Here is a 26,495-nt window from a genome sequence, read left to right on the forward strand (position 1 = left end):
ACGGAACGCAAAATAAAAACACGCTTGAACGAACACAAATCCAACATACGGGTGAAACAAGAAAAATCCAATATTGCCATGCACTTTGCTGAAGCACGCCACACCATCGCACAACTGAAATTCATCGTTTTGGAAATTGTCAGCAAAAGAGAAGGAATCGACAACCACAAACAGTTGTTAAAACGTGAACTTGAGTGGATCTACCTATTACAGACTCAGAAGCCGCACGGTCTCAACGACCGCATTGAATATAGTTGTTACCTGTAGAACATATCTACTGTATCTTGTACATTGTATCCTGATGACTTTGCTCACTGCCCCTACTTACTCACTCCCTCACGTTCTGTAACCACCATGAGATGGCCACTTCACTCTCTTCTCTCTGAACACCGCTTTCTATGTCCACCTTTCTCTTAGCTGACCCACCCTGTTTAACCACATGTCCTTATAGTCTCCTCCCACGAGCTCCACTGACACAGATTTTACAGCCGTTTGCCAGCGGACTCCGCTACGCTTGAGCACGAAGTAAGTTTTCCGACACTGTTCACGTTCATGCCTTTTACCATCCACACCCCACCTCGTGCGGTAAAACTCCACCTCACTTCCCGTGGTGCACCCCCTTTAGTGACGCCGATTTATTAGTTAACTTTACCCCTTCACTTTTAGACACTGTTAATTTTTTCCAGCATTTTTTCCAGCATGCTCCCAGGTCACCAGCGTCTCACCGTTGCTTTTTTCTGTTTTCCTCCGCAGCACTCCGTGATAAAGGGCCTTCTGGCCCGAAATGCATTGGAGAAAAAAGTTCATGCGCTAGAAAAATGAAATAATTGTCACACTACTGATATGACAACAATATCAGCTGTTTAAACCAACATCAAATAAATCATGAAACTTTATTGATTTTGTGAATCACGTCATTGATCACACCCAGTGTGCCTCAATAGGGGATGTACCTGCAATCGTTGCATACACTACCTACTCCATGATTCTTGGGTGTCTGACGGAAGACACCGCCCTAGAGAGCACCCATAAGTTTGATAAATCTTGTTTGAAACAACTACATTAACTAGCTGTGCACCACCGACTTCCCTTTTCTTTTTAAAAGGAGCAGGCATGCTTTTCATTTCACTGATAAACCCGTTTTTCAGTGTAACTTTGAGGATTTAGTAGTGGAGAAATTCTGTTAGGTTTAAATTTATTTTGGCCTGGAAATGTTGAAAGCTATGTTTCGTTAGAAATATTTCTACTGCCAAAACATGTTCATGCATGTGCTGTGATTGTAACTTGCTTGAACAAATATGGCAATGATGTTAATTTAAAGATCTTTGGAGCAAACTCCCTCTGGTCTAAGCATTCCAATGTTCTGAAATGTCTTCACTGTGCACTGTTGTGATTGGCTAGACTGCCTCAAACGATTATCTCAAAAACAAGGCTGTACGTTTTTGATTCACAATACCCAGATTATCCAAACGCATGTGCAACACCATGTTAAGGGCATCAAAGTTAAAGAGCAACATCCATGGGCAACTTACCTATCTGAACATGTTAGGGCATAGAAGAGCATTGGGCCAGAACCATGACCACTCCAATTACAAACCACACATGTTCCTGCAAGATCTTAATGTGGTATTATCTTGAAGACCAAATAGAAAATATTCTACATCTGCCCCTGAAAAAGAGCTGGTAGTGATCAATTTCTTAAAATATATAAATATATGCTACATTTTTTTACATAGCAATATAATTATCACTGCTTTATACGTACAATATATACAAGGTTACTGCATCAGTTACATATCCATGATAGAGAGTGCAGGAAAGAGAGTGTTTGACCTGTCAGCCTTAGGGGGGTCTTTCCCCAAACCTTTTCCCTTTTTTCCCCTCAAATTGTGCTGGAATTTGCTTCTGTTGGCCGTTGGACTCTGTGTACTTTACCACTGCTAACCAGTACTAACGTGATGGTGCCCACTCCCCTAAACATGGTTTTTTGGCTTGCACATAATTGTCATATTTTATTTACTTACATGCCCCTTTGCAGAGTAGTATGCCATATACTCAGGACTTGTAAAGTAAATGGTACTAGTGGGTCTGCAGGGCTTACTTTGCCACTCACTTATGAAGCCCCTTAAAACATGTCCCAGGCCTCATTAAATTACCTTGGCCAAACACTTCTCATTTGTTTGTGGTCCCGTAGATCCATTCTGTCTCCTTCAAGCCTCCTTCTTCTTATACTCATTCAACAAAGCTACTTCCCTAAACAGCTTTTACCATCTAATTGACTGCAAAGAATCTTACGCCGTGTAAGATAAAATCTCGAATCCTCCAGACGCGTGACAAACGCGTTTTGAGAGTTTAAATACAAAGCCGTTAGTCAGAAAAGTTCCAAATTGAAAAGGTTTAATTTAAACGAGTCTTCAGATCATATTACATCATATGCTGAATAGTTTGTATAGAACCTATTCCATAAAGAACAGTGTCAGAAGTGGATTTCCAAACAAGGTATATTCGTATAAATCAGTCACAAATACATCCCCTATGCATTTCGAGCGATGCTCTTCATCAGGGGAAATATCTACAAGAAAATCAAAGGTAACAGAAGATATAACTCTGGGCAGGAGCAAGGGAAAGAAATTAACCCATTCATAAACGAGTTAATGATGGTGAACTAGGTGCCGAAATACAAACAGTCTTAACAGTAATAACGACCAGTGAGGCTCAGTGATAAGAACGATGGGCGTGATTTAACCAATGTGAAAAACTGCGTGGACTTAAATGTTTAGGAGAAGGAAGAAACAGGTGAATCGTTGTGATCGACGTAGCGCAAAAAAGGAGATTGAAAAAACTATAAATCAGGAAATGGAACGAGTGGTGAGGCGACTTACTGAAAATGTGCAATGTGATACGTGCGGATGTACAGAGCAAAAGTAACAGAAACGGTACTGTTAGATAGCCCCGTTAGCACCAGTAATCGTGGTGAAAAATAGATCGACATGCCACGGTGAAACATGCACAAATGGTCTTACTGCATAGCGTGACAAGAATAAGCACCTCGTTGAAACTTCCAAACAGGGCTAGTACGCTGATGACGCTGGAAGCAATGGCGGCGTTATCAGGGTGCAGGGAATCAACATAGAAAGAGGACTCCGGACAAACAGCGGAGTCAGTGTGAGACAAAAACCGAAGTAATAAAGTTAAGCAAAAACTTAAAAAAGAACAAAGAAAGTATAAAGTCACACGGGAAAGCAAAACAGTGAAACAAAGAACAACAGACTTAGGAAAGCGTGAAAAGATGAAAAATAATAAATAAACAAATATCGGGTGTCTGTAATAGAAATAGTGAACGTGTGGGAACCGAGGGCTAAACAGTGGAAAACTACCGGGTACAACTGGTGCAAAAACCTGAGAATAAATGTAACGATATGGTGTTACTGCAGGAACCATGCTGAAAAAATATTAGAAATAAAATTGTGGTGTGCAACACAGAGAACGAAATTAAGCACGTCATGTACATGAGGGGACAAGTTTGAAGGAAAATGGGAAAATAAAAATAAAAAGGATTTGTCTGTAACAGGTCAAGAAATGTGGAAAAAGTAAGACTGTGAATCAAAAAGCATAGGGAATGGAAAAAAATGAGAATAGATCAGATGAAGAATATGTGAATAAGAGATAATAAGAAGTGTAACATACAATGAAGAATGGGATCAATGGTCAAAGAGTGCTAAAGCAGAGAGGGGTAATAACACTGGAGCAGAGGCTTCGAGCACAAAAGTCCTTCATAAATAACAACTATATTCGAGTCTCTCATTGAGGCCCTTTGGGTGTATAGAGTTCAGTTTGTGCATCCAGTAAAGTTCTCTTTGTAAAAGAAACTTCTTGTTGTCTCTTCCCGCTACTTTGTTCATGACTTCCAAAATCAGGAAACGTAATTGGCTGACATTGTGAGGTTGATTAGTAAAGTGGGCCGCTACACAAGATTTTACATTTTTTGTCCGGATATTGCTTCGATGTTCGGTAAGTCGAGTTTTAATTTTTCTCTCAGTCTTACCCAGTAGGGGAAGCCACATGGGCATTTGAGAAGATATATCACATTGGTTGTATCACATGTAGCGTTGACCTTAAGGTTAATGGGTGTGCCTTGTGTTGGGTTTTGGATGACGGTACCCTTAATAATACTGTTGCAATTGCCACAATTGTGGCAGGGTATAGTCCCATTGTAGATGACATCTGTCGGAGTTTTACGAGGTTTTAGCATCTTTTGGATATTTTTTGTGCGTTGGTAAGCAAAGATCGGTAACGTCTGAAAGATGTTGTTGAAATCAGGTTCCAATTTGAGCAACTGCCAATGTTTTTTGATGGAGGCTTTGATTTTATTGCTGGTGGAGGAGTATTTAGAGACAAAGCAAGGGCGCGTGTCTGTGGTTTGTGGAAACTTTTTGGTTACCAATAATTGTGATCGGTCTTTATTTTGTACACAAAGCTCTGCTGATTGGGTAATGCTGTTGGGATAACCTCTTTGGTGGAATCTTTGCACAATGGTTGAACTGTCAGCTTTGAAAAGTTCATCAGTGGATGTGATATGCTTGGCTCTGAGGAGTTGTGAATATGGCAAATGTTTTTGGAGACTCATCTGGGGAAATCTTTTGAAATGAAGATAATTATTGCGGTCGGTGGGCTTGGTGTAAATTGAAGTCTGAAGGGTATTATCTTGAATCCTGATGTTACTGTCCAAGAATGCTATGTGGGTTTGACTAATGGTATATGTAAATTGGATCCTGGTGTCAATTTTATTGAGATACGTGATGCCTGTCACTAATTGTAGCTCTGAACCTTTCCACATTAAAAAAATGTCATCTATGTAACGATGGTAACAAGTTAAGTGATCTTGCCATTCTTGAACAGATATAATGTGGTCGGATTCAAATTGGTGCATGAAAAGATTCGCGCATGACGCCGTGGCACAGGTGCCCATTGCCACGCCGGATAACTGAATAAAGAATTTGTCAAGACAGGTGAAATAGCTGTGGTGGAGAGTAAACTGCATCAATTCCATGAGAAAAACCTGTAGATTCAATGGTTTGTCGGTAGAAAGTAATGCTGATTCCATAGCTTGTAGTCCCAAGTTATGTGGAATGGAGGTATACAACGAACTGACATCGATGGTGCATAGATAGATGGGCTCATTGGGGTCTATGACGATGTTGCAGATTTTAGTCAAGAAATCCGTGGTGTCTTGTATATAGCTTGGCATGTTTCTTACACTCGGTTGAAGGTGTCTGTCGATATATATGCCAATCGGTTCATGAATGGAATTACGAGTACTGACTATGGGCCGGAACGGTGGTTTGGTAGCGTGTTTATGGATCTTTGGAACCATATAAAGAAATGGCACTTGAGGATGATCCTTCATAAGAAAACGCTTGTCATGTTCAGTGATGGTCCACGCTTTAACAGCTGTGTTGATAATGGTTCATAGAACTACAGTGAAATCTAAAGTAGGATCAGACTGTACTTCCATATACAAGGTGTTGTCATTCAAATGGTCTGTAATGTTGTCTTGATAAAAACTGGTGTCTAGAATTACAAGAGCGCCTCCTTTATCAGCTTTGCAAATAGTTGTGTTGGGGTTTTTTGCCAATTGTGTCAGAGCAAAGTGCTCATGATGCGATAAATTAGAATGATGGTGGGTCGATCCTTGGTAAATGGTGTGTAACTCTTGTTGCACTAACAGTTCAAAGGTATCCAGGATTTTATGGCTCACTGGAGCCTGAAAAGAACTCTTAGGTCGGAGGTCCAATAATGTTCCTGGATCTTCTTGTGTCTGTGAATAACAAACCTTTTGAAAAAAGTGTCTGAGTCGCAAAGACCTCATAAACTTGTAGAAGCAAACTTGTGTCTCCAATTCATTTGAACGGTAAGAGGGGACAAAAGATATGCCTTTCTCAAGCACTTGGATCTGTGCAGCTGTTATATCAGTGTTGGAGATGTTAATCACTAGGTCCGATGACTTCTTGTCAATTTTGCCACCGGTTGCTGTGCTTTTTGAATTGCAGGACCTTCTGGATCGCTGATTGGATCAGGGCCTGATGCTAAAAAAGAAGTCAAAATGTGGTAGTGGCTGATTTCGAAGTCGAGGGTGCGTACTCCTGCTGTGGAGTAGTCTGTTGTGGCCCTCTTTGTCCCGATTTGCGGGATGAATCATCCAAAGAGCAAGTATCTCCATCTGTGGATTTAATAGTGTAAGGGCGTTGTTGTCTCCTGGCTGCATAGATTTCAGCCCAATTATAAACCTCACCGAGTTTATAATCGACTGTGTCCCTTTTAAACTTTCGTAGTTTCCTTTCGTTGATTTCTTTTGTGTACTTTTCAAGTGGGAATTAACAACCTCTAGTGTTTTATTAAGTTCTTCCGGTGTTAGTTTGCTGGTCAATTCATGTTTTAATTGAGTGACTTCCCCATCTAATTCTTCAAGGAGTTTGGAGAGTTCTTCTACTAATAGAAGGATCAAGTCAAGTGAACACTTGTTTAAGATTCCGCACGATTTTTGTAGGGAACCGTGGGTTATTTTTGCAAAGAGTTGATTTGAGTGGGATGCGCAAGCCCCTGGGTATGCGCTGAACTTTATGATATCTGATTAAAGTGCTTGCATGCAACCGCTGGTTTATTTTCCTCTTAGCTGCGTAGAGTAACTGTCGTATATTGGACTGTACTGATCCAGTGCTAGACGTGATGCATTCGGGCTCCTAGACGAGCGAATATATTCTGTCTGTATCTTGTGAAGAGAATCAAATGTGTCTGCCTTGTTAGCTTTAAGGTTGGCAATGTCGATGTAAGACATCTTGAAATCAAGGGTGCCTGCGGTGAAGTCAGAACATGCAACAAAAAAAATGTAGAGCCGCAGCACTCCGGGGTAATTGTATGTGAACAAACGGTAAATCTTGGTAATTAAAGTATGGGATGTCGAGATGCTCACCTCCTGACCATGAGGTGCTAGAACTCAAATCATTGCAAAGAATTTTACGCCGTGTAAGATAAAATCTCGAATCCTCCAGACGCGTGACAAACGCGTTTTGAGAGTTTAAATGCAAAGTCGTTTTTCAGAAAAGTTCCAAATTGAATAGGTTTAATTTAAACCAGTCTTCAGATCATATTACATCATATGCTGAATAGTTTGTATAGAACATATTCCATAAAGAACAGTGTCAGAAGTGGATTTCCAAGCAAGGTATATTCGTACAAATCAGTCACAAATGCATCCCCTATGCATTTCGAGCGATGCTCTTTATCAGGGAGAATATCTACAAGAAAATCAAAAGTAACGGAAATCCACTTCTGGCATTGAATTTGCCTGAATTTACCTGAACACAATCTTGGCCCCAGCCTTTTATTATATTATTCCTGCTCTCCAATGAATCAGCGATTACCAGAAGAACTGAGGCTTCTCTCTGACTTCACATCAGCTGACATTTTATGTCCGACTTCTGGCCTAATGTTCTTGGTTCCTGCATCATACTAAAGCACTAACACTCAAGCTCAGAGCTTGGTTCTCCTGTGCGTGATTACTCATTGTGTTACTTTTGCTGTGTATTGGGCCGTTAATACTCTAAGGACCCTTTTGGTTCAGGTATTTCATTGTATTTACACTTACTTGCTGCTGAATACTGTTAGATGATTTGGTTACAGTGATCACTGATTTGCAGCTGACCACTGCCCGTATTTGCCAGCTGTCTACGACCCTCACACTAGCTAGGAATAGACTGCCTCAGCCTTGAGCCTTTAGGTCTTTAAATAATAAACTTCTAGTTCTCCTGTGCATGCTTGGCATGCAATCCCATATTCACCTTTCCTATGGGCAAAAGACTATCAGACACTGAAAGGGTGCATATAAGAGTCAGCAAGACTTAGACAGAGTAGTAAATATTTGGGACATCAAATCAATTCGCTATTTAGAACCTCTAGCCATTTCAATTTTTGGGATCTATAATTTATTGGCTCTTTGGAACCTCTGATCAGTTCACTCTTTAAAACATGTAATCAGTTCAATCTTTGTGACATCTGATCACTTGATTTCATCAGGGGAAACATCTTTCTCTTGATATTCTGTGTCAGATCCAATTATAATTCACTGAAGGTTCTCGATGGTCTTATATGTGTGGTTCTTGTCTTCAAAAGGTATTGCTATGATCTAGAGCCACAATAAACATTTTGAGCGTTCTTTGAAAAATGTGCCTTAGCATTACCCTCAAATGTCAGATGTTTGAATATACAAATAAATCCCATTGTAGGACTTCAGAAGAGAGTGGATTGTATTTCAAAATCCCAGCGTTCACACATATTGTAGCAATATAGTTTTTTTTCCCTTGTAAAGATATGTACATTGATTACAGATTGTGCCATTTCTAAGCACTGCAAAAAACAGGCATTTAAAGACACTCTATTGGACCTGGCCCTTACTGTAGGGTCACCCCAGATTTTTGCCTTCTTTTACTGAACCAAGTTTTGTTGGCTTTTAAGACTCCATGTACTTTTCCTTTGCGAATCAGTGGTAAATCACATTTATTTCATGTGTAAGCCCCTAGTATATGGTACTACATGTACCCAAGGCTTTTAAATGTAATGTTACTAGTAGCACTCAGTATTTCACCCACTATTGTAACCTTTTAAAAGATGTTTCAGGCCTGCCACAGCCACGTGTAGTGCAGTTTTAAACTATCATTTTAATCTGGTAAAAATAAATATTTTGCCTACAATAAACCCTCCTTTTTAATACTCTTAAGGCACCCCTAAGATAGGCTCTGCAGTGTCATATGGCAGTTTGCAGGATATTTAAAAAGTAAGGCGTGTGTTTAAGTTTTACATGTCCTGACAGTGAAGAACGTCTATAGTCATTTCCCAATGTTGAATGCCCTATATCTCCCATAGACTAGCAATGGTTTACTTTATTACATTGTTTAAGTGTTTATTGCAGATTTAAAGCAGAAGGAGCTATGCTATTACCACTCAAATGAATGGTAATTTAAAACCCTCTTTAATGGTGAAGTTGGATTTTAAGTAACAATTTCGGAAATGCCACTTTTAGAAAGTTGAAGACACACAAATAATGGAGGGAATGCAGAACAAATCAAAACATTCACGCCCACTCAAGAGATCTGAGTGAAATCCATGGTTCTTTTGCTCACCATGACCCCCCAGTTTAGACCCAGCCATATGCATATCAGTCTTGACCCTGTTCCTCATGGGAACAGTCCAGCCCAAACTGCCAAGCCACTCAAGTAAATTTTCTACCCGAGCTGTAGCTTTCTCAACGTGAACAGAAGGTTTCTCAACACGAGCATTCGCGATCATCGCAACTGCCTGTGTTGAGAATTATGACCGCCTGTATTGAGAAATCTGTCTGGGAAATGGATTTTCCTTGCTCGCACTCGCCAACTAGATGTTGGCGAGTGTGAACAAGGAAAAAACTTTGCTACGCAATGCTTAACAGAGTATTTCAGAAATGCGCGTACTCTGTGGAGTGCGGAGTGTGGAAAACTGCAAACTCTGCGAACGTCGCAGGAGTTCACTTCTCAGGCCTAGTGGCAGATCTCCCCAGGCAGCACGAATTTTGGGGGTGGCGTCCCTCCTCCCCCTGCTCTTACCTGGGGCCATCGCGGTCGCAAGAATAAGCATTAACACCCTTCCCCGACTCCTGCTCTTCAATCAGGCCGCCGCGGGCGGCAAATGCAGTGGCCGCCATGGGCGGCCTAAGCTTAGCTACGCCTCTGCTCAGGCCTATTTAAGATTTTTTTTGTTCTTAAACCGAATAAAGTCTTTTGAAATATTTAAGATTTGAAATTAAAGAAAAATAATTTGAATATAAGTAAATGTTAGTTATTAAATTAAATTAAATTATTAAGATTGCATGTTTTTTAAGACCAAAAATGATATATTTGCACGAGAAACGCAAGGATTCTTAATAAGAATTTGCCAAGACTATTTCAGCCCCTATATGTACTGACAAATAATTTATAGTATTAATGAACTAATGATGGCTATGAACAACTTCTATGAGAATGCTATCTTGTTGAGTCACGCATCTACAAGACAGTAATAGCACGCATTGTATTTTGAACAGGGCCAACCAGTCCTGCTCCTGCCTGGCTTTCTTTCTTTACTCTCTCTATTTCTCTCATTTTCTCCTTCCTAATGCTGTGCTGTGTTGTCACCCCAGTGAGCTAGAGAGTCTTAGGCCTAGTGGCAGTTCGGAGCTTTGAAAACTGGCCACTAATTGCTCAGCCCTCAGGGAAATGGGGGAAGGATTAAGTGACCAATCCACGGGGACGGTTTTAGTGCTGGTGGCGCCCGGTGCATCAGTCTGTTTTGGCCCCCCTGACTTCTTTCTCCATGAATTCCCTCACTATCACTTTCCAACAGTGCCTATCATCTGTCCGTAGTACCTCTCTGACATACAAAAAAAAATGTAAGTGGTTCTCATAGTCCACTTGTGCTTTTTTGATCTGCCTGGCAGACGTTCTTTGGAGCAGGCACATTAACCCTCCTGCGCTACTTTATGATGAGTCAAAACTGCAACTAAACAAAATTCTGTTCTCTCTCCAGTAGGAACATTAATCACCAGAGTTATCATGACATTCATATTTTTGCTTGAAAATTGCGGAAGCACAAAGAAATTCCGATGTTTTTAAACCAAAGTCAGCGTCAGGTGCGGCTGCACCATTCCCACCACCCTAAAGCTGGCCCTGCCATTCCTACATTGTTTCTGTCGCCTTAACATCCGATTAACTTGTTCGTGTATCATACTATATTGTTTCAGAACATTTGAGAATGTGCACAGTTGAAGGCACATATGTATGGACATCATTTCAGGAATCACATTTCCCATATTTTATACTTTACCCGAAGTCTCTTCTTCCTCTGATTCATCCTCAACCCCTTCCTCCTCCTCATCTGTTTCAGCTTTTTCTTTCTCGTCTTCTCCGTCCCCTCGGTCCTCATCTTCGTCATCCCCTTCACTCGATTTCTCCTCCAATTTTGCTTTTTCTTCCTTTTCAAGGTTAGCATTCAAGTTCATCATGGTTATGTCGGCCAAGCTGCCATCTTGATTCACAAGTCTGTTAGTAGAGAGTGGCTATATCAGTTCTCCAAACAACAGATCATAGACCTTGGGGAAAGGATTAGCAATGCGTTTGCCCCCCCCCCCCAGCCAATAACTCAACCCAACTGCAATTCCCACATCAGCATGGTCAACCGTTAAAGACCATCACCCAATACTGAAAAAACTCATGGGTTAAGATTCATTAGCCAACATTTCCAGCTCAAGCTTATAGTAAACAAGTTTAGTCAGAATGGCATTGACACTTAAACTTGACATTTTCCCATTAGAGGAGAAGATGGTCAGAGTTTAAGACGAAGAAGCATGAAATGACAGCGTGTCGGTAGGAGAGCATTTCATGACTTCGCAGGACTTACTCATTTTGCTGAATGGGTATTTTTTTCTTGATGCTGCTCAAAGTCATTGAAACAGAAAGAAGTAAAAAAAGGGGAGAGTGAGAAGAGAGACCAGTCACAAAAGAGTGTTACACACCAAAACTCATCATGCTACACAACAGCCTTCAATGAATGCCAGCAATAGTATCTGTGGCACGAGTTGTGGGCACAGATGCTTTGAGCATGTCATTGCAGTATTAACAAGTAACAGTGGCAAAAAGCAAAGCTATAGAGTCAGAGTAAGGGGAAAGTATAGAACACTGACAGAAAGAAGATGGCACAGCTAAGATGCAAACAGTCATGCGGTGTGGATTTCTTATGTTATGCGTAAGGACAATGTAATAATTCATAACTATTTATATGGGGGACGTAGAAACAGGGTTAACTGTGGCACATCATGTTTCATTTGTAAAAAACCCTTGTACACTCGTAATGCCTAACATAAAAGGTTATAATCATATTTCATATCGTACAAATAGTTACATTAGAGTTCTGTGATATGATGGCTTATGTCACATGACTAGTTGCACGTTTTCATTGTTCTTTTGCCTAACAATAAGCTTAATTCACACGACCTCACTACTCAAAAGTTACAAAACAGAATAAATGCAACAGTAGAAATATCTAGAATATTATCTTAAATAAAATATATTTTCTAGAGTACTTCCTTTTATTTTTACATGCATTGCAAAATTAGATTTAGAGAAATTTGTACTTTCAAACTACTATCTTTGTTGTCAGACTGCTTCTTTACTCTGCTTCTGTGGATGATTTATTTTTCATTAGAATACATTCTGTACATTTTTCGTAATCCCTTCTGGACAGGGATGGATAGTAGGTATGCCTGGTCTTGTCTCACAAAATTAGCATCATATTTTTGCTCAATTAAATTCTACGCTAAACTCAGTCAGTTATACCTTTTGTGTTTGAAAATCACATGGCAACTTCACAATTGCCTATTTTGACAATTTAAACCTCGTTGGTGTCATCCAAAAGGATCAGCTAATTTGTCATGACGGTGAAAATACAGTGAGTGGCACAACGATAAAATACTATCAATGTGTCAAAATCACGCAGCTTTGTCGGCAAGTGGGCTCGTGAATGGCTAAAACTGAAATGTGGCTTAAAAAGCCATTGTCCTAGAAAAGCCCCAGGTACTGCGGAAATCCTGGGCTTCTTCTTCTTATGCTATATCTTTACCTTAAATTAACATATGAATCTGAAAGATTGGAAATAGCAGAGTGTGATCGTGACCAATGCTGAGCAAAGTTTGGACTAAAGTGACATCAAAACCCTCTATCAAAGCTGCATAGGTTACAGGCACTTCTGGCATTTGGTTGTCCTCCTCTTTACTGGTGACATGCATCAAACAATCGAGCAATGATTAGCACATATAACTATTCCGAAAATCATTTGATGATAAGTGTCAATGGTTTCTATTTGGTAAACTAAAGGACATCTTTATCTCTTAGATGTAGGTCAAATACTGTCTACTTGAGCAAACGTAATCCTATGTTGTAATCTTCTTCCTGTGAGTCTGAGGCTTTGTAAATAACTAAAACGTTTGGAGAAGCTACATATGACGGCTGTAATCGTATTCACAGCTTCAGTGAGTTATGTTTTTAAAATACGCTGCGATTTGCTTCCTCAGTTGCAAATGGCCATTAACCATACCAAGACATGTATGACACAGTTGTCAACAGTGTGGCTGGTGTCAAGAATGGTAGGTTTTATCGCTGAACATTTTACTACGTCTTATTTACTTTCATACACACTGGTGTCGCCTGAACTTAAAATTGTGTCTCGAAATGTAGCAAAACATTAAGAGTAGAAGCTTTTTTTTATATTTCAAGGGTTTTTATTGAGGATATTTTGTGATATGATGATCATCACAAACATTACAGTCACTCGATTTAATTCTATGTTTTGGATACTTCATGATAGATTTGATAATTTTATATCTTCCTTACAGAAATCCTCAAGGGGCACCGTGCTCTGTGTTGGAATTTTTTTTAAATTGCTTGTTTCTTAAACAGATCTTGCAACATATAATTGAAGACACACAATAGAAGAAAAGAAAGCCATAGGCTGCAACCAAGAACTCTAATACTGTGCTTGGAAAATGTCAATTGGGCGGTTACTGTTCAACACTGGACATAGAGAATGTCACACTGAGGCGAAGAGCTAATGAAACATCCGCATTGTAGTAAGGAGTGCCATTACATATGCTGGAACACTGTTTGACATGGGTTCAGGCTACAGGTTAACACCAAACTCATTAGTGTCAGCTCGACACAGGTTGAGTCTTCAATTTCACATTGTCGCTGGTGGGGAGCAATATAGCTTTCAGCACACCTATGAAATATTGTACTTTTCTTGAGAACTCTGCATTACTAATATGACATCATAATATATTGTAAGACCATTAAGATAATGAAGTATCAAAATACTTAGGGCCTGATTCACAAAGGTAAACTTACACTTTTGTTTTGGTATTCACAAACTAAGAGTTTAATTTTACTAATAGTAAATTTACACCTGGTGCGACTCCACACTTGTGGGGCAGTATCTACACCTAAGAAGATAGGTCTGTCCTCTCTTTTATGTGCAGAGGTCTTTCACCCTAGCTGCAAGTATTCACATTTGGAAAAATTAAGATTAGTAAAATTAAACTCGCTGATGCTGAATACCAAAAAAATGTAATCTTAGAGAAAAGTGTTAGTTCACTGTTGTGAATCAGATCACTTGTGTCTGAATGATGGTTCTTAGTATAATAACAGGCACTGAGTTAGCACATCATGGAACGTGGTGCTCTCCCACCCTACAAACCATTGTTCATGATACCTTATAGCTCAATAGTTGATTCTAATAGGATTGCACTAGCCCTTAATAGCTGCATGATATGGAGTACTAAGATCTATGACTCAAATATTATCCTTTACTGAAGCAATCTAAGGTCTAATAGCTGCATTAAAGACATTGGATTGAAAACTGAAAGATGGGTAAGGTTATGGATTTGTCCTCTATCAACCTAGTTACCGGTGTTGATTGCTGACTTGCAGATGATGGATGATAACAAAGCAGGTATTGAATGGGTTAGGACACGCCTCTTAATGCCTTGTCATCTACATATTTATGTTGAAACTATGATCTCATATGTGCCATTTTTATTCTGATGTGTTGAGGCAGAGGATCTGAAGGAAGCGAAGGGATAAAGCATAGCTGTGATGATTCCCTTGCTATTTGTCACTGGAATAAAGATATCCTGTTTAAAGCTCTGGCATCTGTATAAAACCCGTACTTTGCAAAGACCTGATCAAAAATCATCCTTCCTAGAAATAATATTGTCATTGCATTGAATCAGGGATCCATACGTTCTCAAAATGTGACAATGGAATGTGTGTGGCTCAGCCTATCGATCCAATAAAGCTACTACATTTGGTTGCTTACTTCTTTTTGACTCACATTCGAAGTGTTAGTGACAATGTACAGAGCCCCATACATACTTAGCCTTCACCGTATGAATGGGAGGGACACCGTTCAGTCTGTCCAGTACTTCCAGTACAGAGCCCTTCTAACAGCACAGAAGGGCAGATGAGAGAGAGGAGAATATGGTGGAAAATTTGATATCTAACCTTTGAAATTTTATGTAAGTGCAATGATTGGAAGAATTTGTGCCAATTCTTCCTTCTTGTAGTATAAAGCTTATCCGTGTCACTGATATGTTCTATGACCATATTTTGTACATTTATCTTAACAGTTACACTTAGGATTTAGTTGAATGAAGCACAGTGCCCAACATTCTGAAAGGTATGGTTCTTGTGCAATCTTGTGTGTTCATACAAGGCTTGCGGTAGAAACGTGAGGCATTCATTGGCACTGTGTAGGCATTTACGTGAATGGTAAAAAATAGACATCAGCTCACTACAGGCGTACTGAAAAACTAACAATACCCTATAGTGAAAATAGAAAAAAACACCGACCATCCCAACCCCTTATATTCAGCCCTTTCATTTAAACTCTGTGTTTTGAACAGTTTATTAACCTTTGAAGCAGGCTAGCTGTACTCTATAGTTACATTGAAGCTGCACTTTGAGCATATTTCAGGTCAACCTGCTAACATGAAAACGCAAGGCACTCATTACTTCAGTGAATTTTTTTAAATATACGATGACTAGATGTGAATTGCAAGTGTGATGCCCAGAGGAAATAGACGTTCTACATGATCACCTTCCTGCTCTGAACATGTGCTACTCGGCTAGCTTTATGGCTGCCATTAGACACATTAAAAGGTAGCAACGGACCCCATGTGTTGAGTGAACTTAAAATATTTGAAGGGTCACAGACGTGATAATTTAAACTAATGTGGTCGATTTAAAACCATTGTCTGCATCCAAAATAAAATTTAAATGTCCCCTTGTTATGCTTCTATTAGCAAAATGTACAACATATTTCTGTTGGCTAAGGTGTGCACAAAGAAAGCAGAATTTGAAACATTTAAAGGTTAAATACCCACCTATTTATTATTAGATAAACACGACCATTGACTTTGGCATGGCTACGAGGTGAGAGATGGAAGCACAAGAACACATGCAATGGAAAATGAGTTAAGGAGAGAGAAAAAAGGAGAGTGTTAAGTAGGTATGAATGTCACAACATCAAGAAGCACACACATAGTCAGACTGATCTATCCAGGCTAGAAGGCAAGTACACCAATGCAATGAGTTAAAGCCAAGAAGCACAAACACAAGAGACAGCCTGCAGTCTGCACATGAGAAGTGTTAAGGATGGTTGAGAATTGAATGGTTAGTGATTGTCAGTGAGATTAGAAAGCTCAAGTGTCTGGGTACATATAGATTGCTCTGCACTCTGCTTTGGAACTTTACATTTATATTTCACAGTCCTTTACATTTGGTACAGGAGAAGGGCTATGTCGGTTTTTTTAGGTTTATCGACTGATCTTTCCCAGGAATAACTACTGTACAGACCATAGACTTCCCATTGATGGCTTCTGATTTTTCCCGCCATCAAAGATTAAGCGTAAAAATGACTCACAGGTACCAGTGCATACCCAAATATGCAAAATATACAACCAGTGGGAGAATGGGAAGGAGAGTAACATACCACAATGTTAAAACATAAAGATCGCTATTCACGTTTAAATTGTATACTTATTTGTTCTGCCTGTCCTGTGATAATTATAGTAACATATTTCCCCCTATGCAGCATCATTCAGTGAGCAATGGCTCATCTGGTATAGCAGTATATTTATTATTGGTGAATTTGTTCCGCAGAGTTACTTTGCATCTAACCAAGTGTTAGTCCATGTAAAAGATATGCCAGATCTGTTGGCTTGCCTAAATAAGTTCTTACTAGATGGACATTCATAGATTTTATTGCAAAATCATAACATCGTGTCATTTAAATTCACACAAAAATAGTGCCTTTTGAGGTAAGTGGTACGTTTGGATGTAAAGTTCCCAGGAGTTCTGCAAGCATTGTGTCGACTTTGTTCAAATCCTTATTAAAGATTTTCACCAGTTGCAGTTCATACTACATGTCTCAATAATTCTTGTTAACATCCAAGACATTGGCAACAATCTACACAAAGTCTGGTCTGAGCGAGATGCAATTATAGTTTGAACCAATTCCAGGTGTGCATACACCAGACTGAGGAAGGAGAGGGACAAACTCTAAAAAAGAGGACTGGTTAATTAGTAAGGGGAACAAGACAAATAATTAGAGAGACTCATATAGCTAGAAGTTTATGGGCCTCATGAGGACAGTAATGGGGACAGGTGAGCTAAAGCGGGCTATTTCATAGTGCCAACAATGTACTTCAGGCAAGTGACTCCCTAAGCATGAGAAACAAGGCAGTAATAAGAGCTAAAATGAGCAGGAATGAGCTATCCTATGAAGTGATATCCTGAGATCACAGTCTCAGTACAAATCCTGGGGGAGCACAATAATGGTCTCTATCCTTATGTAGACAAAAGAAGTGATGTTCACAGGAACATTCCACATGCTTATTTCTCTCATGCTTGTCACTTTTTTTTGGTCAGAATTACACCTTCTATTTGCATGTAACTCTCCCATATAATAATCCGTTGTACAGTGGCGGCTCACAGTGGGAGTGCTGCGGAGTGGTGAGGCGGGGGAGGGAAAGGGTGTGGGGGTAGTGGATTCGGACATACGACACCCAAGAGTAAAGTAAGTAAATAAATAAATAAAACTATTTACCTTGCGCTCGCTGCATCGCCAACTCGGCAATGCAGTGAGCGCAAGGTAAACCGTTTTATTTACTTTCTTTACTTGTAGACGTCGTATGTCTGACTCCACTACCCCCACCCTGCCCCTCCCCCACTTCCAGCACTCCCACTGCGATCCACCACTGCAGTTGTAATGTAGATATGAAAACATTATTTGATCTGGATTTTTTTTAAAGCATTTGGTTTCTGTGAGAGGTCAGAAATACAACTCCACTCCTACTGAAACACATAGGATCAAATTATTGCAGTGAAAAATGCAAGGTACATGTGTACTTATATCTGTGGGAAATATACATTTTCCCTGTACTTCTGTATGCTTGCAAGTGAAAAAGAACAGGAAGTTGAGTTACCAACTGACTGCCTTTCAAATAGTCTCCTTAAAACCTTCATGTGAAATGTGGGCAGTGTTATGTGTTATCACCAAAATGGAATAAGGGAAAGAGTACTTATATGGTATTATACTGACTCCCCAAGATCAGTTCTTGAGTATAAGATGGCTGGCCACCATGCTGCCATATGAAGATGGACACACAGCAGCACATGAAATAAACTTTTATAAGATTTCCACTGTCCACAGTAGTCCTATTGCTTTCCTCATGCAAATGCGATTTGTGACAGATGTCGGTGACAAAGCTGGTGGAAGCAATGCTCAATTGTTTCACATCAAGTTCTCTGATAACGCAGTACTGCATGGTGGGTGTTTTCATGCAGATGCCACAGCACTAGAATTATCACCTTTTAAAGCATGTGGCTCAATGAGAATGTCAAGTGTGATAAATTTGGCATTCATGGTACATTAGTGATGTAGTCAAAGTAAGCATCTGTGGTTTAACCTGACTGCTACTTACAATCTGGATCCACTAACAGACAGAAAAAAACAAAGAATGTTGGTGTAGGATTGGAAACAATGTCACTAATGTAACATATATAATTTGCAATGACCATTTTTTGCTACTGATGCTTAAATCCTTTGGATTTCCATTTCAGTCAAATTGTGCCATGTGCTGTGATCGTGATCTGCAGATAAGGAAACATTGACTTTTATCCACAAAACAAACAACAGCCACGCAAAAATGGCACCATTCGTAAATGAAATTGAAAGCACTGACTGTAGAATTGCATTATCATTGAAGACAGATACCTAAAGCAGTTCCGTGCCACTTTGATTAGATAGCGGTAGAGCTTCCTCTGATCGAGCTTCTCATACCTTAAATGATATTTGTTTCTATTTTCACTTGTCACAATGCCACAACTGGGAAAAATGAGGTTGGTTAGCATTATCCACAAGTTAACACACACACACACACACACACACACACTTTTCATACCATTATTTTGCATTGTTGTTGTGATGTTTAATGCATTACTTGAGCCATAACATGTCTACTTAAGGTAGCTTCCTTGGCCTCTAAAAATGGGCTCTACTATATCCATATCTTTTCACTTGAAAATGCTTTAGAGAACATCTGATGGATAACCTTTTGCCATCAGAGATAAAGCATCATGTTGCAAATGTGTACAGGAGCATTCTGCTCTAATCAGGCATGCATGTGACAGGTATATCCTGCATCATTTATGTTAGGAATTACAATTTTATCGGAAAAGTTAGAGGTCACCACTCTACTCATAGAGGAATAGTGGAATCCTGCATCGGCAAAAAGAATTGCAGGATGGATAAGACATCATCCAAACAACTTTGGCATCAATAAGTAATGCCGCCTAGATACCTTTATTTGAAGAAATTCAGATCAAGAACACCACGTGATAACCAAATTGTCCACAGAGCTTTTGGGTAGAAGAGATAAGGATTTCATTAAATCATTAATTTATTTTTCCTGTTCTCTCACTCTTAATGAGTGTGGACTAGTAAATCTGGTTTTGTGACAGTTTCCTTGTTGCATTCTCTATTTGCCTTCTGTTTAACTTCTATTTAGTGAAGGTATATTTTACAAAGAAATTGCAAAATATACCACCTCTTAAATGCAGATGGCCGCTTACTAAATCATGTGAAAACCAAAGACACAGACTAACTTTCTGAAGGAAACTTTGCAAATACATTAGTTAAGGCATGGCTACCTGTTGTGGGATTGATTTGACTCATGCACTTAAGACAAATAAGGAGGCTCTAATAATAATCAGTAGGCTCAACTCTAACTGGACATTGTGTGAGATATGAAGGAAGTTACATCACATGTTACTTTTATCTAGACAAAAAAACTGTGCAAATCATGTCATGACTTAATACATTGATTGAATTGGATTTCCCTTTTCATACTCATGCCTATTCATGTGTAATATAACAACAAGAGGAGCTGATGGTTTCTGACTGCAGAGTAAATATACCATTAGAAGACATGCTTCAAATTCCCAAAATCTCTTGAACCAACCAAAATGTTTTTTCAACAAATAAGTGTTTCTTACTCTTGGAAATTCAAGGATATATCACAAATAAATCAAGTGTAAGATAAAATCACTCCTGAAAAAGCTTGGTGAATCTGTTCCTTTGTGGGACGCTATGGCCAGTGCTTTATTTACACCAGCAATCAGTCCAACCCAGGATGACATTATAACATGGTATGCAATAGCTGCCATTTAACCCAGGATCAGCCCAACCCCTGATGACTTGATATCTAATACCTGCCTTTGACACCAAGAAACGATCATAAGCAAGCAATCAATAGAAGTAACAGGAGTGCATTATCCACATACTTCATACTCACCAGTCCTTCTTCAGTGTCCTTTAAAAGATTGACACATCAGTATATTTGATTAGAGCATTTATGCTAATAACCGAAGAACAACATTTATCTTCCTATTACCTGTAAATGGTGCTGTCCTGTTTGCTGGTTACAGATTTGAGATCTGTGAGCTGGAGGAAGCGGTCGTGGAAATAATGAAGGTGTAAAATGCACACTAGAAGGAATGAGGTTGGGATAAAGATACGTGTGAAGAGATCAGCTACTGTAAAGGTTTCGAGACCAAGATCTTCCAGTCTGAAAAGGAAGAAATCATATTGTGAATTAATTACAATCTCGATTATCACAGCTTGGAAAGCACATTTGCATATGTAATACCAAAAGTAAATTCAGCGAGACTACCCAAGGGGCAAAATTAGTTTTGGAGCATCTGCATGGTCACAGATTCCAATCTTTTAAGGGAAATTTAGTCTTATACTTGTCAGATCAAGAAATAGATCAATAATATAATTGTTTATCTGGATGCAATTCAGGCTTTACTGTGTCCTATGTACATTTTAAACTATTATAAACAGAGAGGCCCCCTGTGTTCTGCATCTCTCTATGTCGGGATAGAGACATTCCTGAATGTTTTCCCAACACAAAAAAGGTGTCTGCTTGACAGGATTAAGCCAGATATTTATTCATTGACTCCCGAGATACCATAGCTGAGTGCATTGCCTGCAGTAAGAGATTGATTCAAACCTGTGCCTTCATTAACCTTTCCGTACAGACCAATATTGCAGTTCTGGAGGAAGCCCTCTCCTCCACTGGCAGTGCATTACTTTACTATCAGATAAATAATAATACCTCAGATACCTGGTAATTTAAACTAGACGGCCGGACTGGGAACCAAAAACGGGCCTGGCAAAGTGCTCGGCGGCCCACCGGGGGCAGGTTGGGGTTTGGGGTGCGACCGAGCTCTTTGCTGGGCCGGTTTTCGGCGGATTTTGTTACAGGGCCAATTTTGCAGCTATGCTGCAAAATCGGCCCTGTAACAAAAACAGCCCCCAGGGGCCTAAAACTGTCCCCCACCCTTGTGACGCACTGGGGGATTGCCTGGTGCCCGCTACGGCCAGTCCGGCCCTGACTAGACCCTACAAAAAGCAAAATAGAGAGATATATATTCTCATGAACAGGCTAAATGTATGATTGGACCGAAAATAATGTCAGTATTTTTACAAAAAACAAATGCATTGAGCTTATCCATCAGATGAGCGAAGCTAAACTGACCCAAATACTCACTTATCCTTGTCCAACCCGGTCATGTTCATCCAAAGTGGCGGAAATGACTTGAATTGATATGTGTAGATGAAGACAAGCACCAGCATAGTGTAAACAACCACAGACATCCAAAAATATTTTAGAATTCGTCTCCACCATTCATAGTGCACCTGAAAACACAAAAGCAAAGCGGTCAAGTATCTCATTACGGCAACACCAAACAAAACATAAATGGCATGATACTCTTTTTAAACACAAATGTCCTCCTTCCAATCAAGCTGGAAATCCTGATTTGGGAACAAACGTTGTGCCTGAACTGGGATTCCAACTTGTGTGATAATTACTGCAAGCACAGGTTTTCCTACATAAAGATTTGTGAGGAAACAATTCATCATTCAGAGTTTTACACCAAAGTATGTGAGGAAAACACTTCAGACAGAGACCCGCCTCATGGTTAAAGTGGTAGTTAAAGTGGGGCAGGCATCTCTTCCCCACTCGCGGTGCTTTGGCTGACTGCAGGTGAATTACTTGAGTCCTGGGGGAGACACTGTAACGCTTCAAGGTGGCACACCATTAGTGCAACTACTGATGACTTGCTTGTCCCTGCGGCCATGTCTGTACTGTGCAAAAAGAACAATTGATGGACAGAATGCAGAACAATATCGTACATTCACCCCAGTACAGAGATCTGGGCCTAACTCCATTGTTTTTTTGCTCACCATGCCATTCCAGTTTGAACCTAGCCATATGCAAATAGTCTTGACCCTGCACCCAATGGGAACAGTCAGGTACAAACTGCCAGGCTAGGTCTTCCCTGGACTGGAAACAAGCAACCTAGGACCCATTTCGGGTTTTCAGCCCTCATCACCCAGGATAGCTTGACTCCAGTGGTATGTAGTGCACGGGACCCATGTCTGGGCATACCGGTCCCACTCGGGGTGACAAATGCAAAAAGAACAATTGATGGTCCGAATGCAGAACAATGTCATACATTCACCCCAGTACAGAGATCTGGGCCTAAATCCATTGTTTTTTTGCTCACTATGCCATTCCAGTTTGGACCCAGCCATATGCAAATCAGTCTTGACCCAACGCCCAATGGGAACAGTCCAGCCCGAACTGCCAGGCCAGGTACTCCCTGGACTGGAAACAAGCATCCTGGGACCGGTTTCTGGGTAGCACCCTTCATCTTCATTGTTCCCTTAAAGCACAGGGTCAAGACTGATTTGCATATAGCTGGATCTGGACTGAGGAGGTGAAGGGAGCTAACGAATGATGCTGGATTCAACCCTGATCTGTGACTGGGATTGAGTGTCTGAAAAGTTTCAGCGCTCCGTCCAATATCTCTTTAGGTCTGTACTGTGGCATGGGTGTAATCAGGGACATCTTGAGAATTTTGGGGACCGCAGACCAATCGTATTTTGGGGGCCCTTGTTCAGCCTTGAATTTATTAACTAATTTCTGCTCTTTCATGCCCTCTTTGGGCAGGTGACTGACAGTGCACAGACACTCCTCCAATTTCTCAATTTGTTTACATCTAATGTTGAGAGATAGTGATGTGTGTTTTCAATATTGTAACACAGCAACAGCTCACTGATATTGCAAATAAGCCCCTCCCATTTTTCACATGTGCGGTCCTGTTTTGAGCTAAAAGATTGTGCGCTTTACAAATGTGGACTTTACTTTGCAGAACAGAGCTGGTTCTACTCTGAAAGGCTGGAGCCCTGGGCTGGAGCTCACTTTGACAATGCCTTAAAATGTCTCTGGGCATGCAGGCACAATATGCATGTTGGTGCAATCAATTTCACAGAAGGGTTCGTACAAGCAACTGTGTTCACTTTTGTAACACTAAAGTGTCCTGTGGATACAAACAACAGGCATAGACACCCGTTGCGCCCATGGGCACTTTGTATAATATATCTCCAGGTGCTTTAGAGTTCTTTCTTGTAATATTTAAAATTGTTAAACCACACCATGTTGATATGACAACATGGCTGAAGTCCTGGACTTTATCATAACTGATCCAATTTTACTAATGCGACAGGCAACAGTATTCAAAAAGTACATCACTGAAAACATGGTATCCTGTAGACGGGGTGATCTTCAACAAGTGGTGTTTTGAGAAGGACTTTATGAACAAGTGCCATGTTTACATTGTAATTAAGAGTGGCAAAGAGTAATTGCACCTGCCTCATCACGTGATGCCAGAATTATTTAACAATAGCAGTGTTAAGCAGATAATCTCGACTTCACCCAACTTTCCAAGGTGAAGTTAAAGCCCAATCAGCCTGACTTAAATTATCATTTTCAGCACCAGGGATTCGAGCAGGTGGGAAGATCTGGACTAGCAAAACAATGTGGCAACCTTAGCAACCTGCAATCTCCCACAGCCACCATGTGAAAGAGGTGCCAAAGAGAATCATAACATGATCTGGGAGTGGGAAAGGATGTGCACTCCATTCAGGGGAAGGGACATGGCTCACAACACAGCTGAGCTGATACAGGTGGTGAATAGACCTTGATTAGTGGCGTAGCTTGGCCAATAAAATTGGAGGGGTGTGAGCTTCGGATTTTACAACAATCACACTGGCTTATCAGGTCAAATTAAATGATATGAGAAGCACGTCATGAGGGCTTTCGGGCAAGTGGAAAGGGAGAGGAGTGGGGATTGTTAGGGGTACTTAAAACTCATTCTTTTGTTAAATAACCATCATGTTTCAAGAGCTGCAAAACAGAGAGAAGAGTGCGTGTACTCTTGTCTGTGTGTGTATGTAAAAATCCCAGGTGAAATCCGACAGATACCTCACTATACACAACTGAAAGCACCTGTACCCAACTATTTATTAGAGAATACATTTATTAGGGGGCTGTAACACTCCATTCCCCACCTCCCCCCCAGGCTAAATCCCTGGCCTTGATAGAGGGAGGTGGGAAATCAGGGGCATTTCCTGGGTGAGGAGAAGAGGCTGAGAGAAGTGGAGAGATGACAGTTGCCAAGTGGCACTAACCCTGTTTTGCCCTCATCTGCACCTCCCAGCAAACATTTCCAGCATGAAAAGGTTTGCAAAAATGATATACCAAGTACAAAAGCCTGATGATATTAGGATAAATCTAACGCTCATGCCATATGGGTGCAGAGACAACATTCAAGGACAGGCCTTTAAAGAGGACTGGCCTTAAAAGGTCAGTCATGTAGAATATTGGGCTAACATTTTCATGTATAGTAAACGGTGAGAATGTAAAGATGTATACTTAAGATCATAAAGGTTTGTACATTAGACGATAGGGCAGAATGAAATCAAACATGGCTAAGAATAGATCTCTTTTTGATGCACTCCTCCCCTAAAACAGTCGTGAGATGATGTATGTGTGATGTAAGTGAAGGAATAGCTTTTGAATACGCATAGATCATCAAGAAAAACACATGTGCGTAACATGTGTTGGTCAATCCCCTTTTACAGTCCTTAAAAATATGCAAGTTCCTTTTGCCCAGCTTGAAAATGTTCAGCATAGGTTGTGTACACAGCAACTTACATTATTCATTAAGCAAATTAAAATGTCAACGCGCACTTATGTTGCCTTGTGTTTCCATTGGATTTTAATTTTTTTTTACATCTACCTTTCGATATATATTCGTTTATGTAAAACACATATAAAATCCCCTACACGTGAACACATATTTTGATTTAAATTTAGACATAACCTGTTTGCACTTCAGAAGATCAAAAAAGGAGACTTTTCAAAAGAACCTCTTTAGACAATCACAGATGTAAGCGTATGTTTAAATGTAATACATGGCTGGCTAAACCCCAGAACCAAAGTGAAACATGTGACTTGCATGCTCGTTCTGTGTTATAAGAAATCAATACATCTTTTGCACTTTAATCCCTTCTTTGACTCATAGGTAGTGAAAAAGCATGTGCTTGGGAAGTATGACTTAATTTAATTTTAATTGCCTTCTAACTTTTGAACTTTTCATCAGCACTGCAAGAATATTTGGCACCCAAGTGTCAGGTGCCACCTTTCATGCCCCTGTAACAAGGCCACATTTGAAAATGAAAGATCCTCTGTTACTGACAGACTATAATTGCCTCACCATAAAAACTGACCTGTTTAAAAGAAGGTTATTGCAACCAATCATGCAAAAGAGAACTGGCTGGAACACGTGAATTATTGGATTAGATAGGTGCCCTGTGATGTGTCCACAAGAGATAGAGTGAGCAGTCTTGACACAGGGTCGTTGACAGAAGCCTAAGAGTATGGGGGGTTATATGTGGAGCGGTAAAGGGCGAGTCTGTTCGAGGCTAGCCATTTAAAGGTTTGGAGAAATATGCGAGAAGAGAAACTGGGCATTAACAGCAGAGAAGGCATGACTGGCTGAAAGTCTTTCAAATCAGGGGATTATATACAATGTTTAAAGGAGCATAGGTGCCAATTCAAAGTGATTAATGAAAGACCCAAAACAGTTGAGTTTAAGCAGGAAGTGGGGTTTGAATATCTTTGGAGTAAACTGGTTGGGCACCATATAGATTTAGAAATCAAAGGATGTTGAAGAGTTCAGTAGGGAGGCTGGGAGGAGGATGGCCGGTGTCGTATTAGGTGAGAGAAAAGAAAAAGAGAGAAGGGTATGGAGGAGATAGCATGCACTAACGTTATTATTTTTTCATGATTAGAAGGATGTGAAATTGTCAATTGAGAATGAGGAGGAGCAGGGAGAGATTGCATATGCATAGATAAATGAAAGGGTTGGGTGTGGAGAGAGGGCATAAGGGTATTAATCAAATCC

The 26,495-nt window shown here is 40.1% G+C and overlaps 1 protein-coding gene across 2 annotated transcripts in view; it reads right to left on the minus strand.

The window, feature by feature from the left end:
• Positions 1-26,495, minus strand: part of PIEZO2 (piezo type mechanosensitive ion channel component 2) — a 1,179,452-nt gene that overhangs the window by 364,867 nt on the left and 788,090 nt on the right. Inside the window, exons 16-20 of one of the 2 annotated variants that reach the window (XM_078688151.1) lie at positions 21,731-21,879; positions 20,570-20,743; positions 15,998-16,039; positions 11,464-11,496; positions 10,891-11,105 (exon numbers count right to left, since the gene is read on the minus strand). In XM_078688151.1, coding sequence (XP_078544277.1) covers positions 10,891-11,105; positions 11,464-11,496; positions 15,998-16,039; positions 20,570-20,743; positions 21,731-21,879 — 613 coding nt within the window. The remainder of the gene's footprint in view (positions 1-10,890; positions 11,106-11,463; positions 11,497-15,997; positions 16,040-20,569; positions 20,744-21,730; positions 21,880-26,495) is intronic. The other variant, XM_078688152.1, reaches the window with a different exon arrangement.

Source organism: Lissotriton helveticus, chromosome 4_1 (assembly GCF_964261635.1).
Source record: "Lissotriton helveticus chromosome 4_1, aLisHel1.1, whole genome shotgun sequence".
NCBI lineage: Eukaryota > Metazoa > Chordata > Amphibia > Caudata > Salamandridae > Lissotriton > Lissotriton helveticus.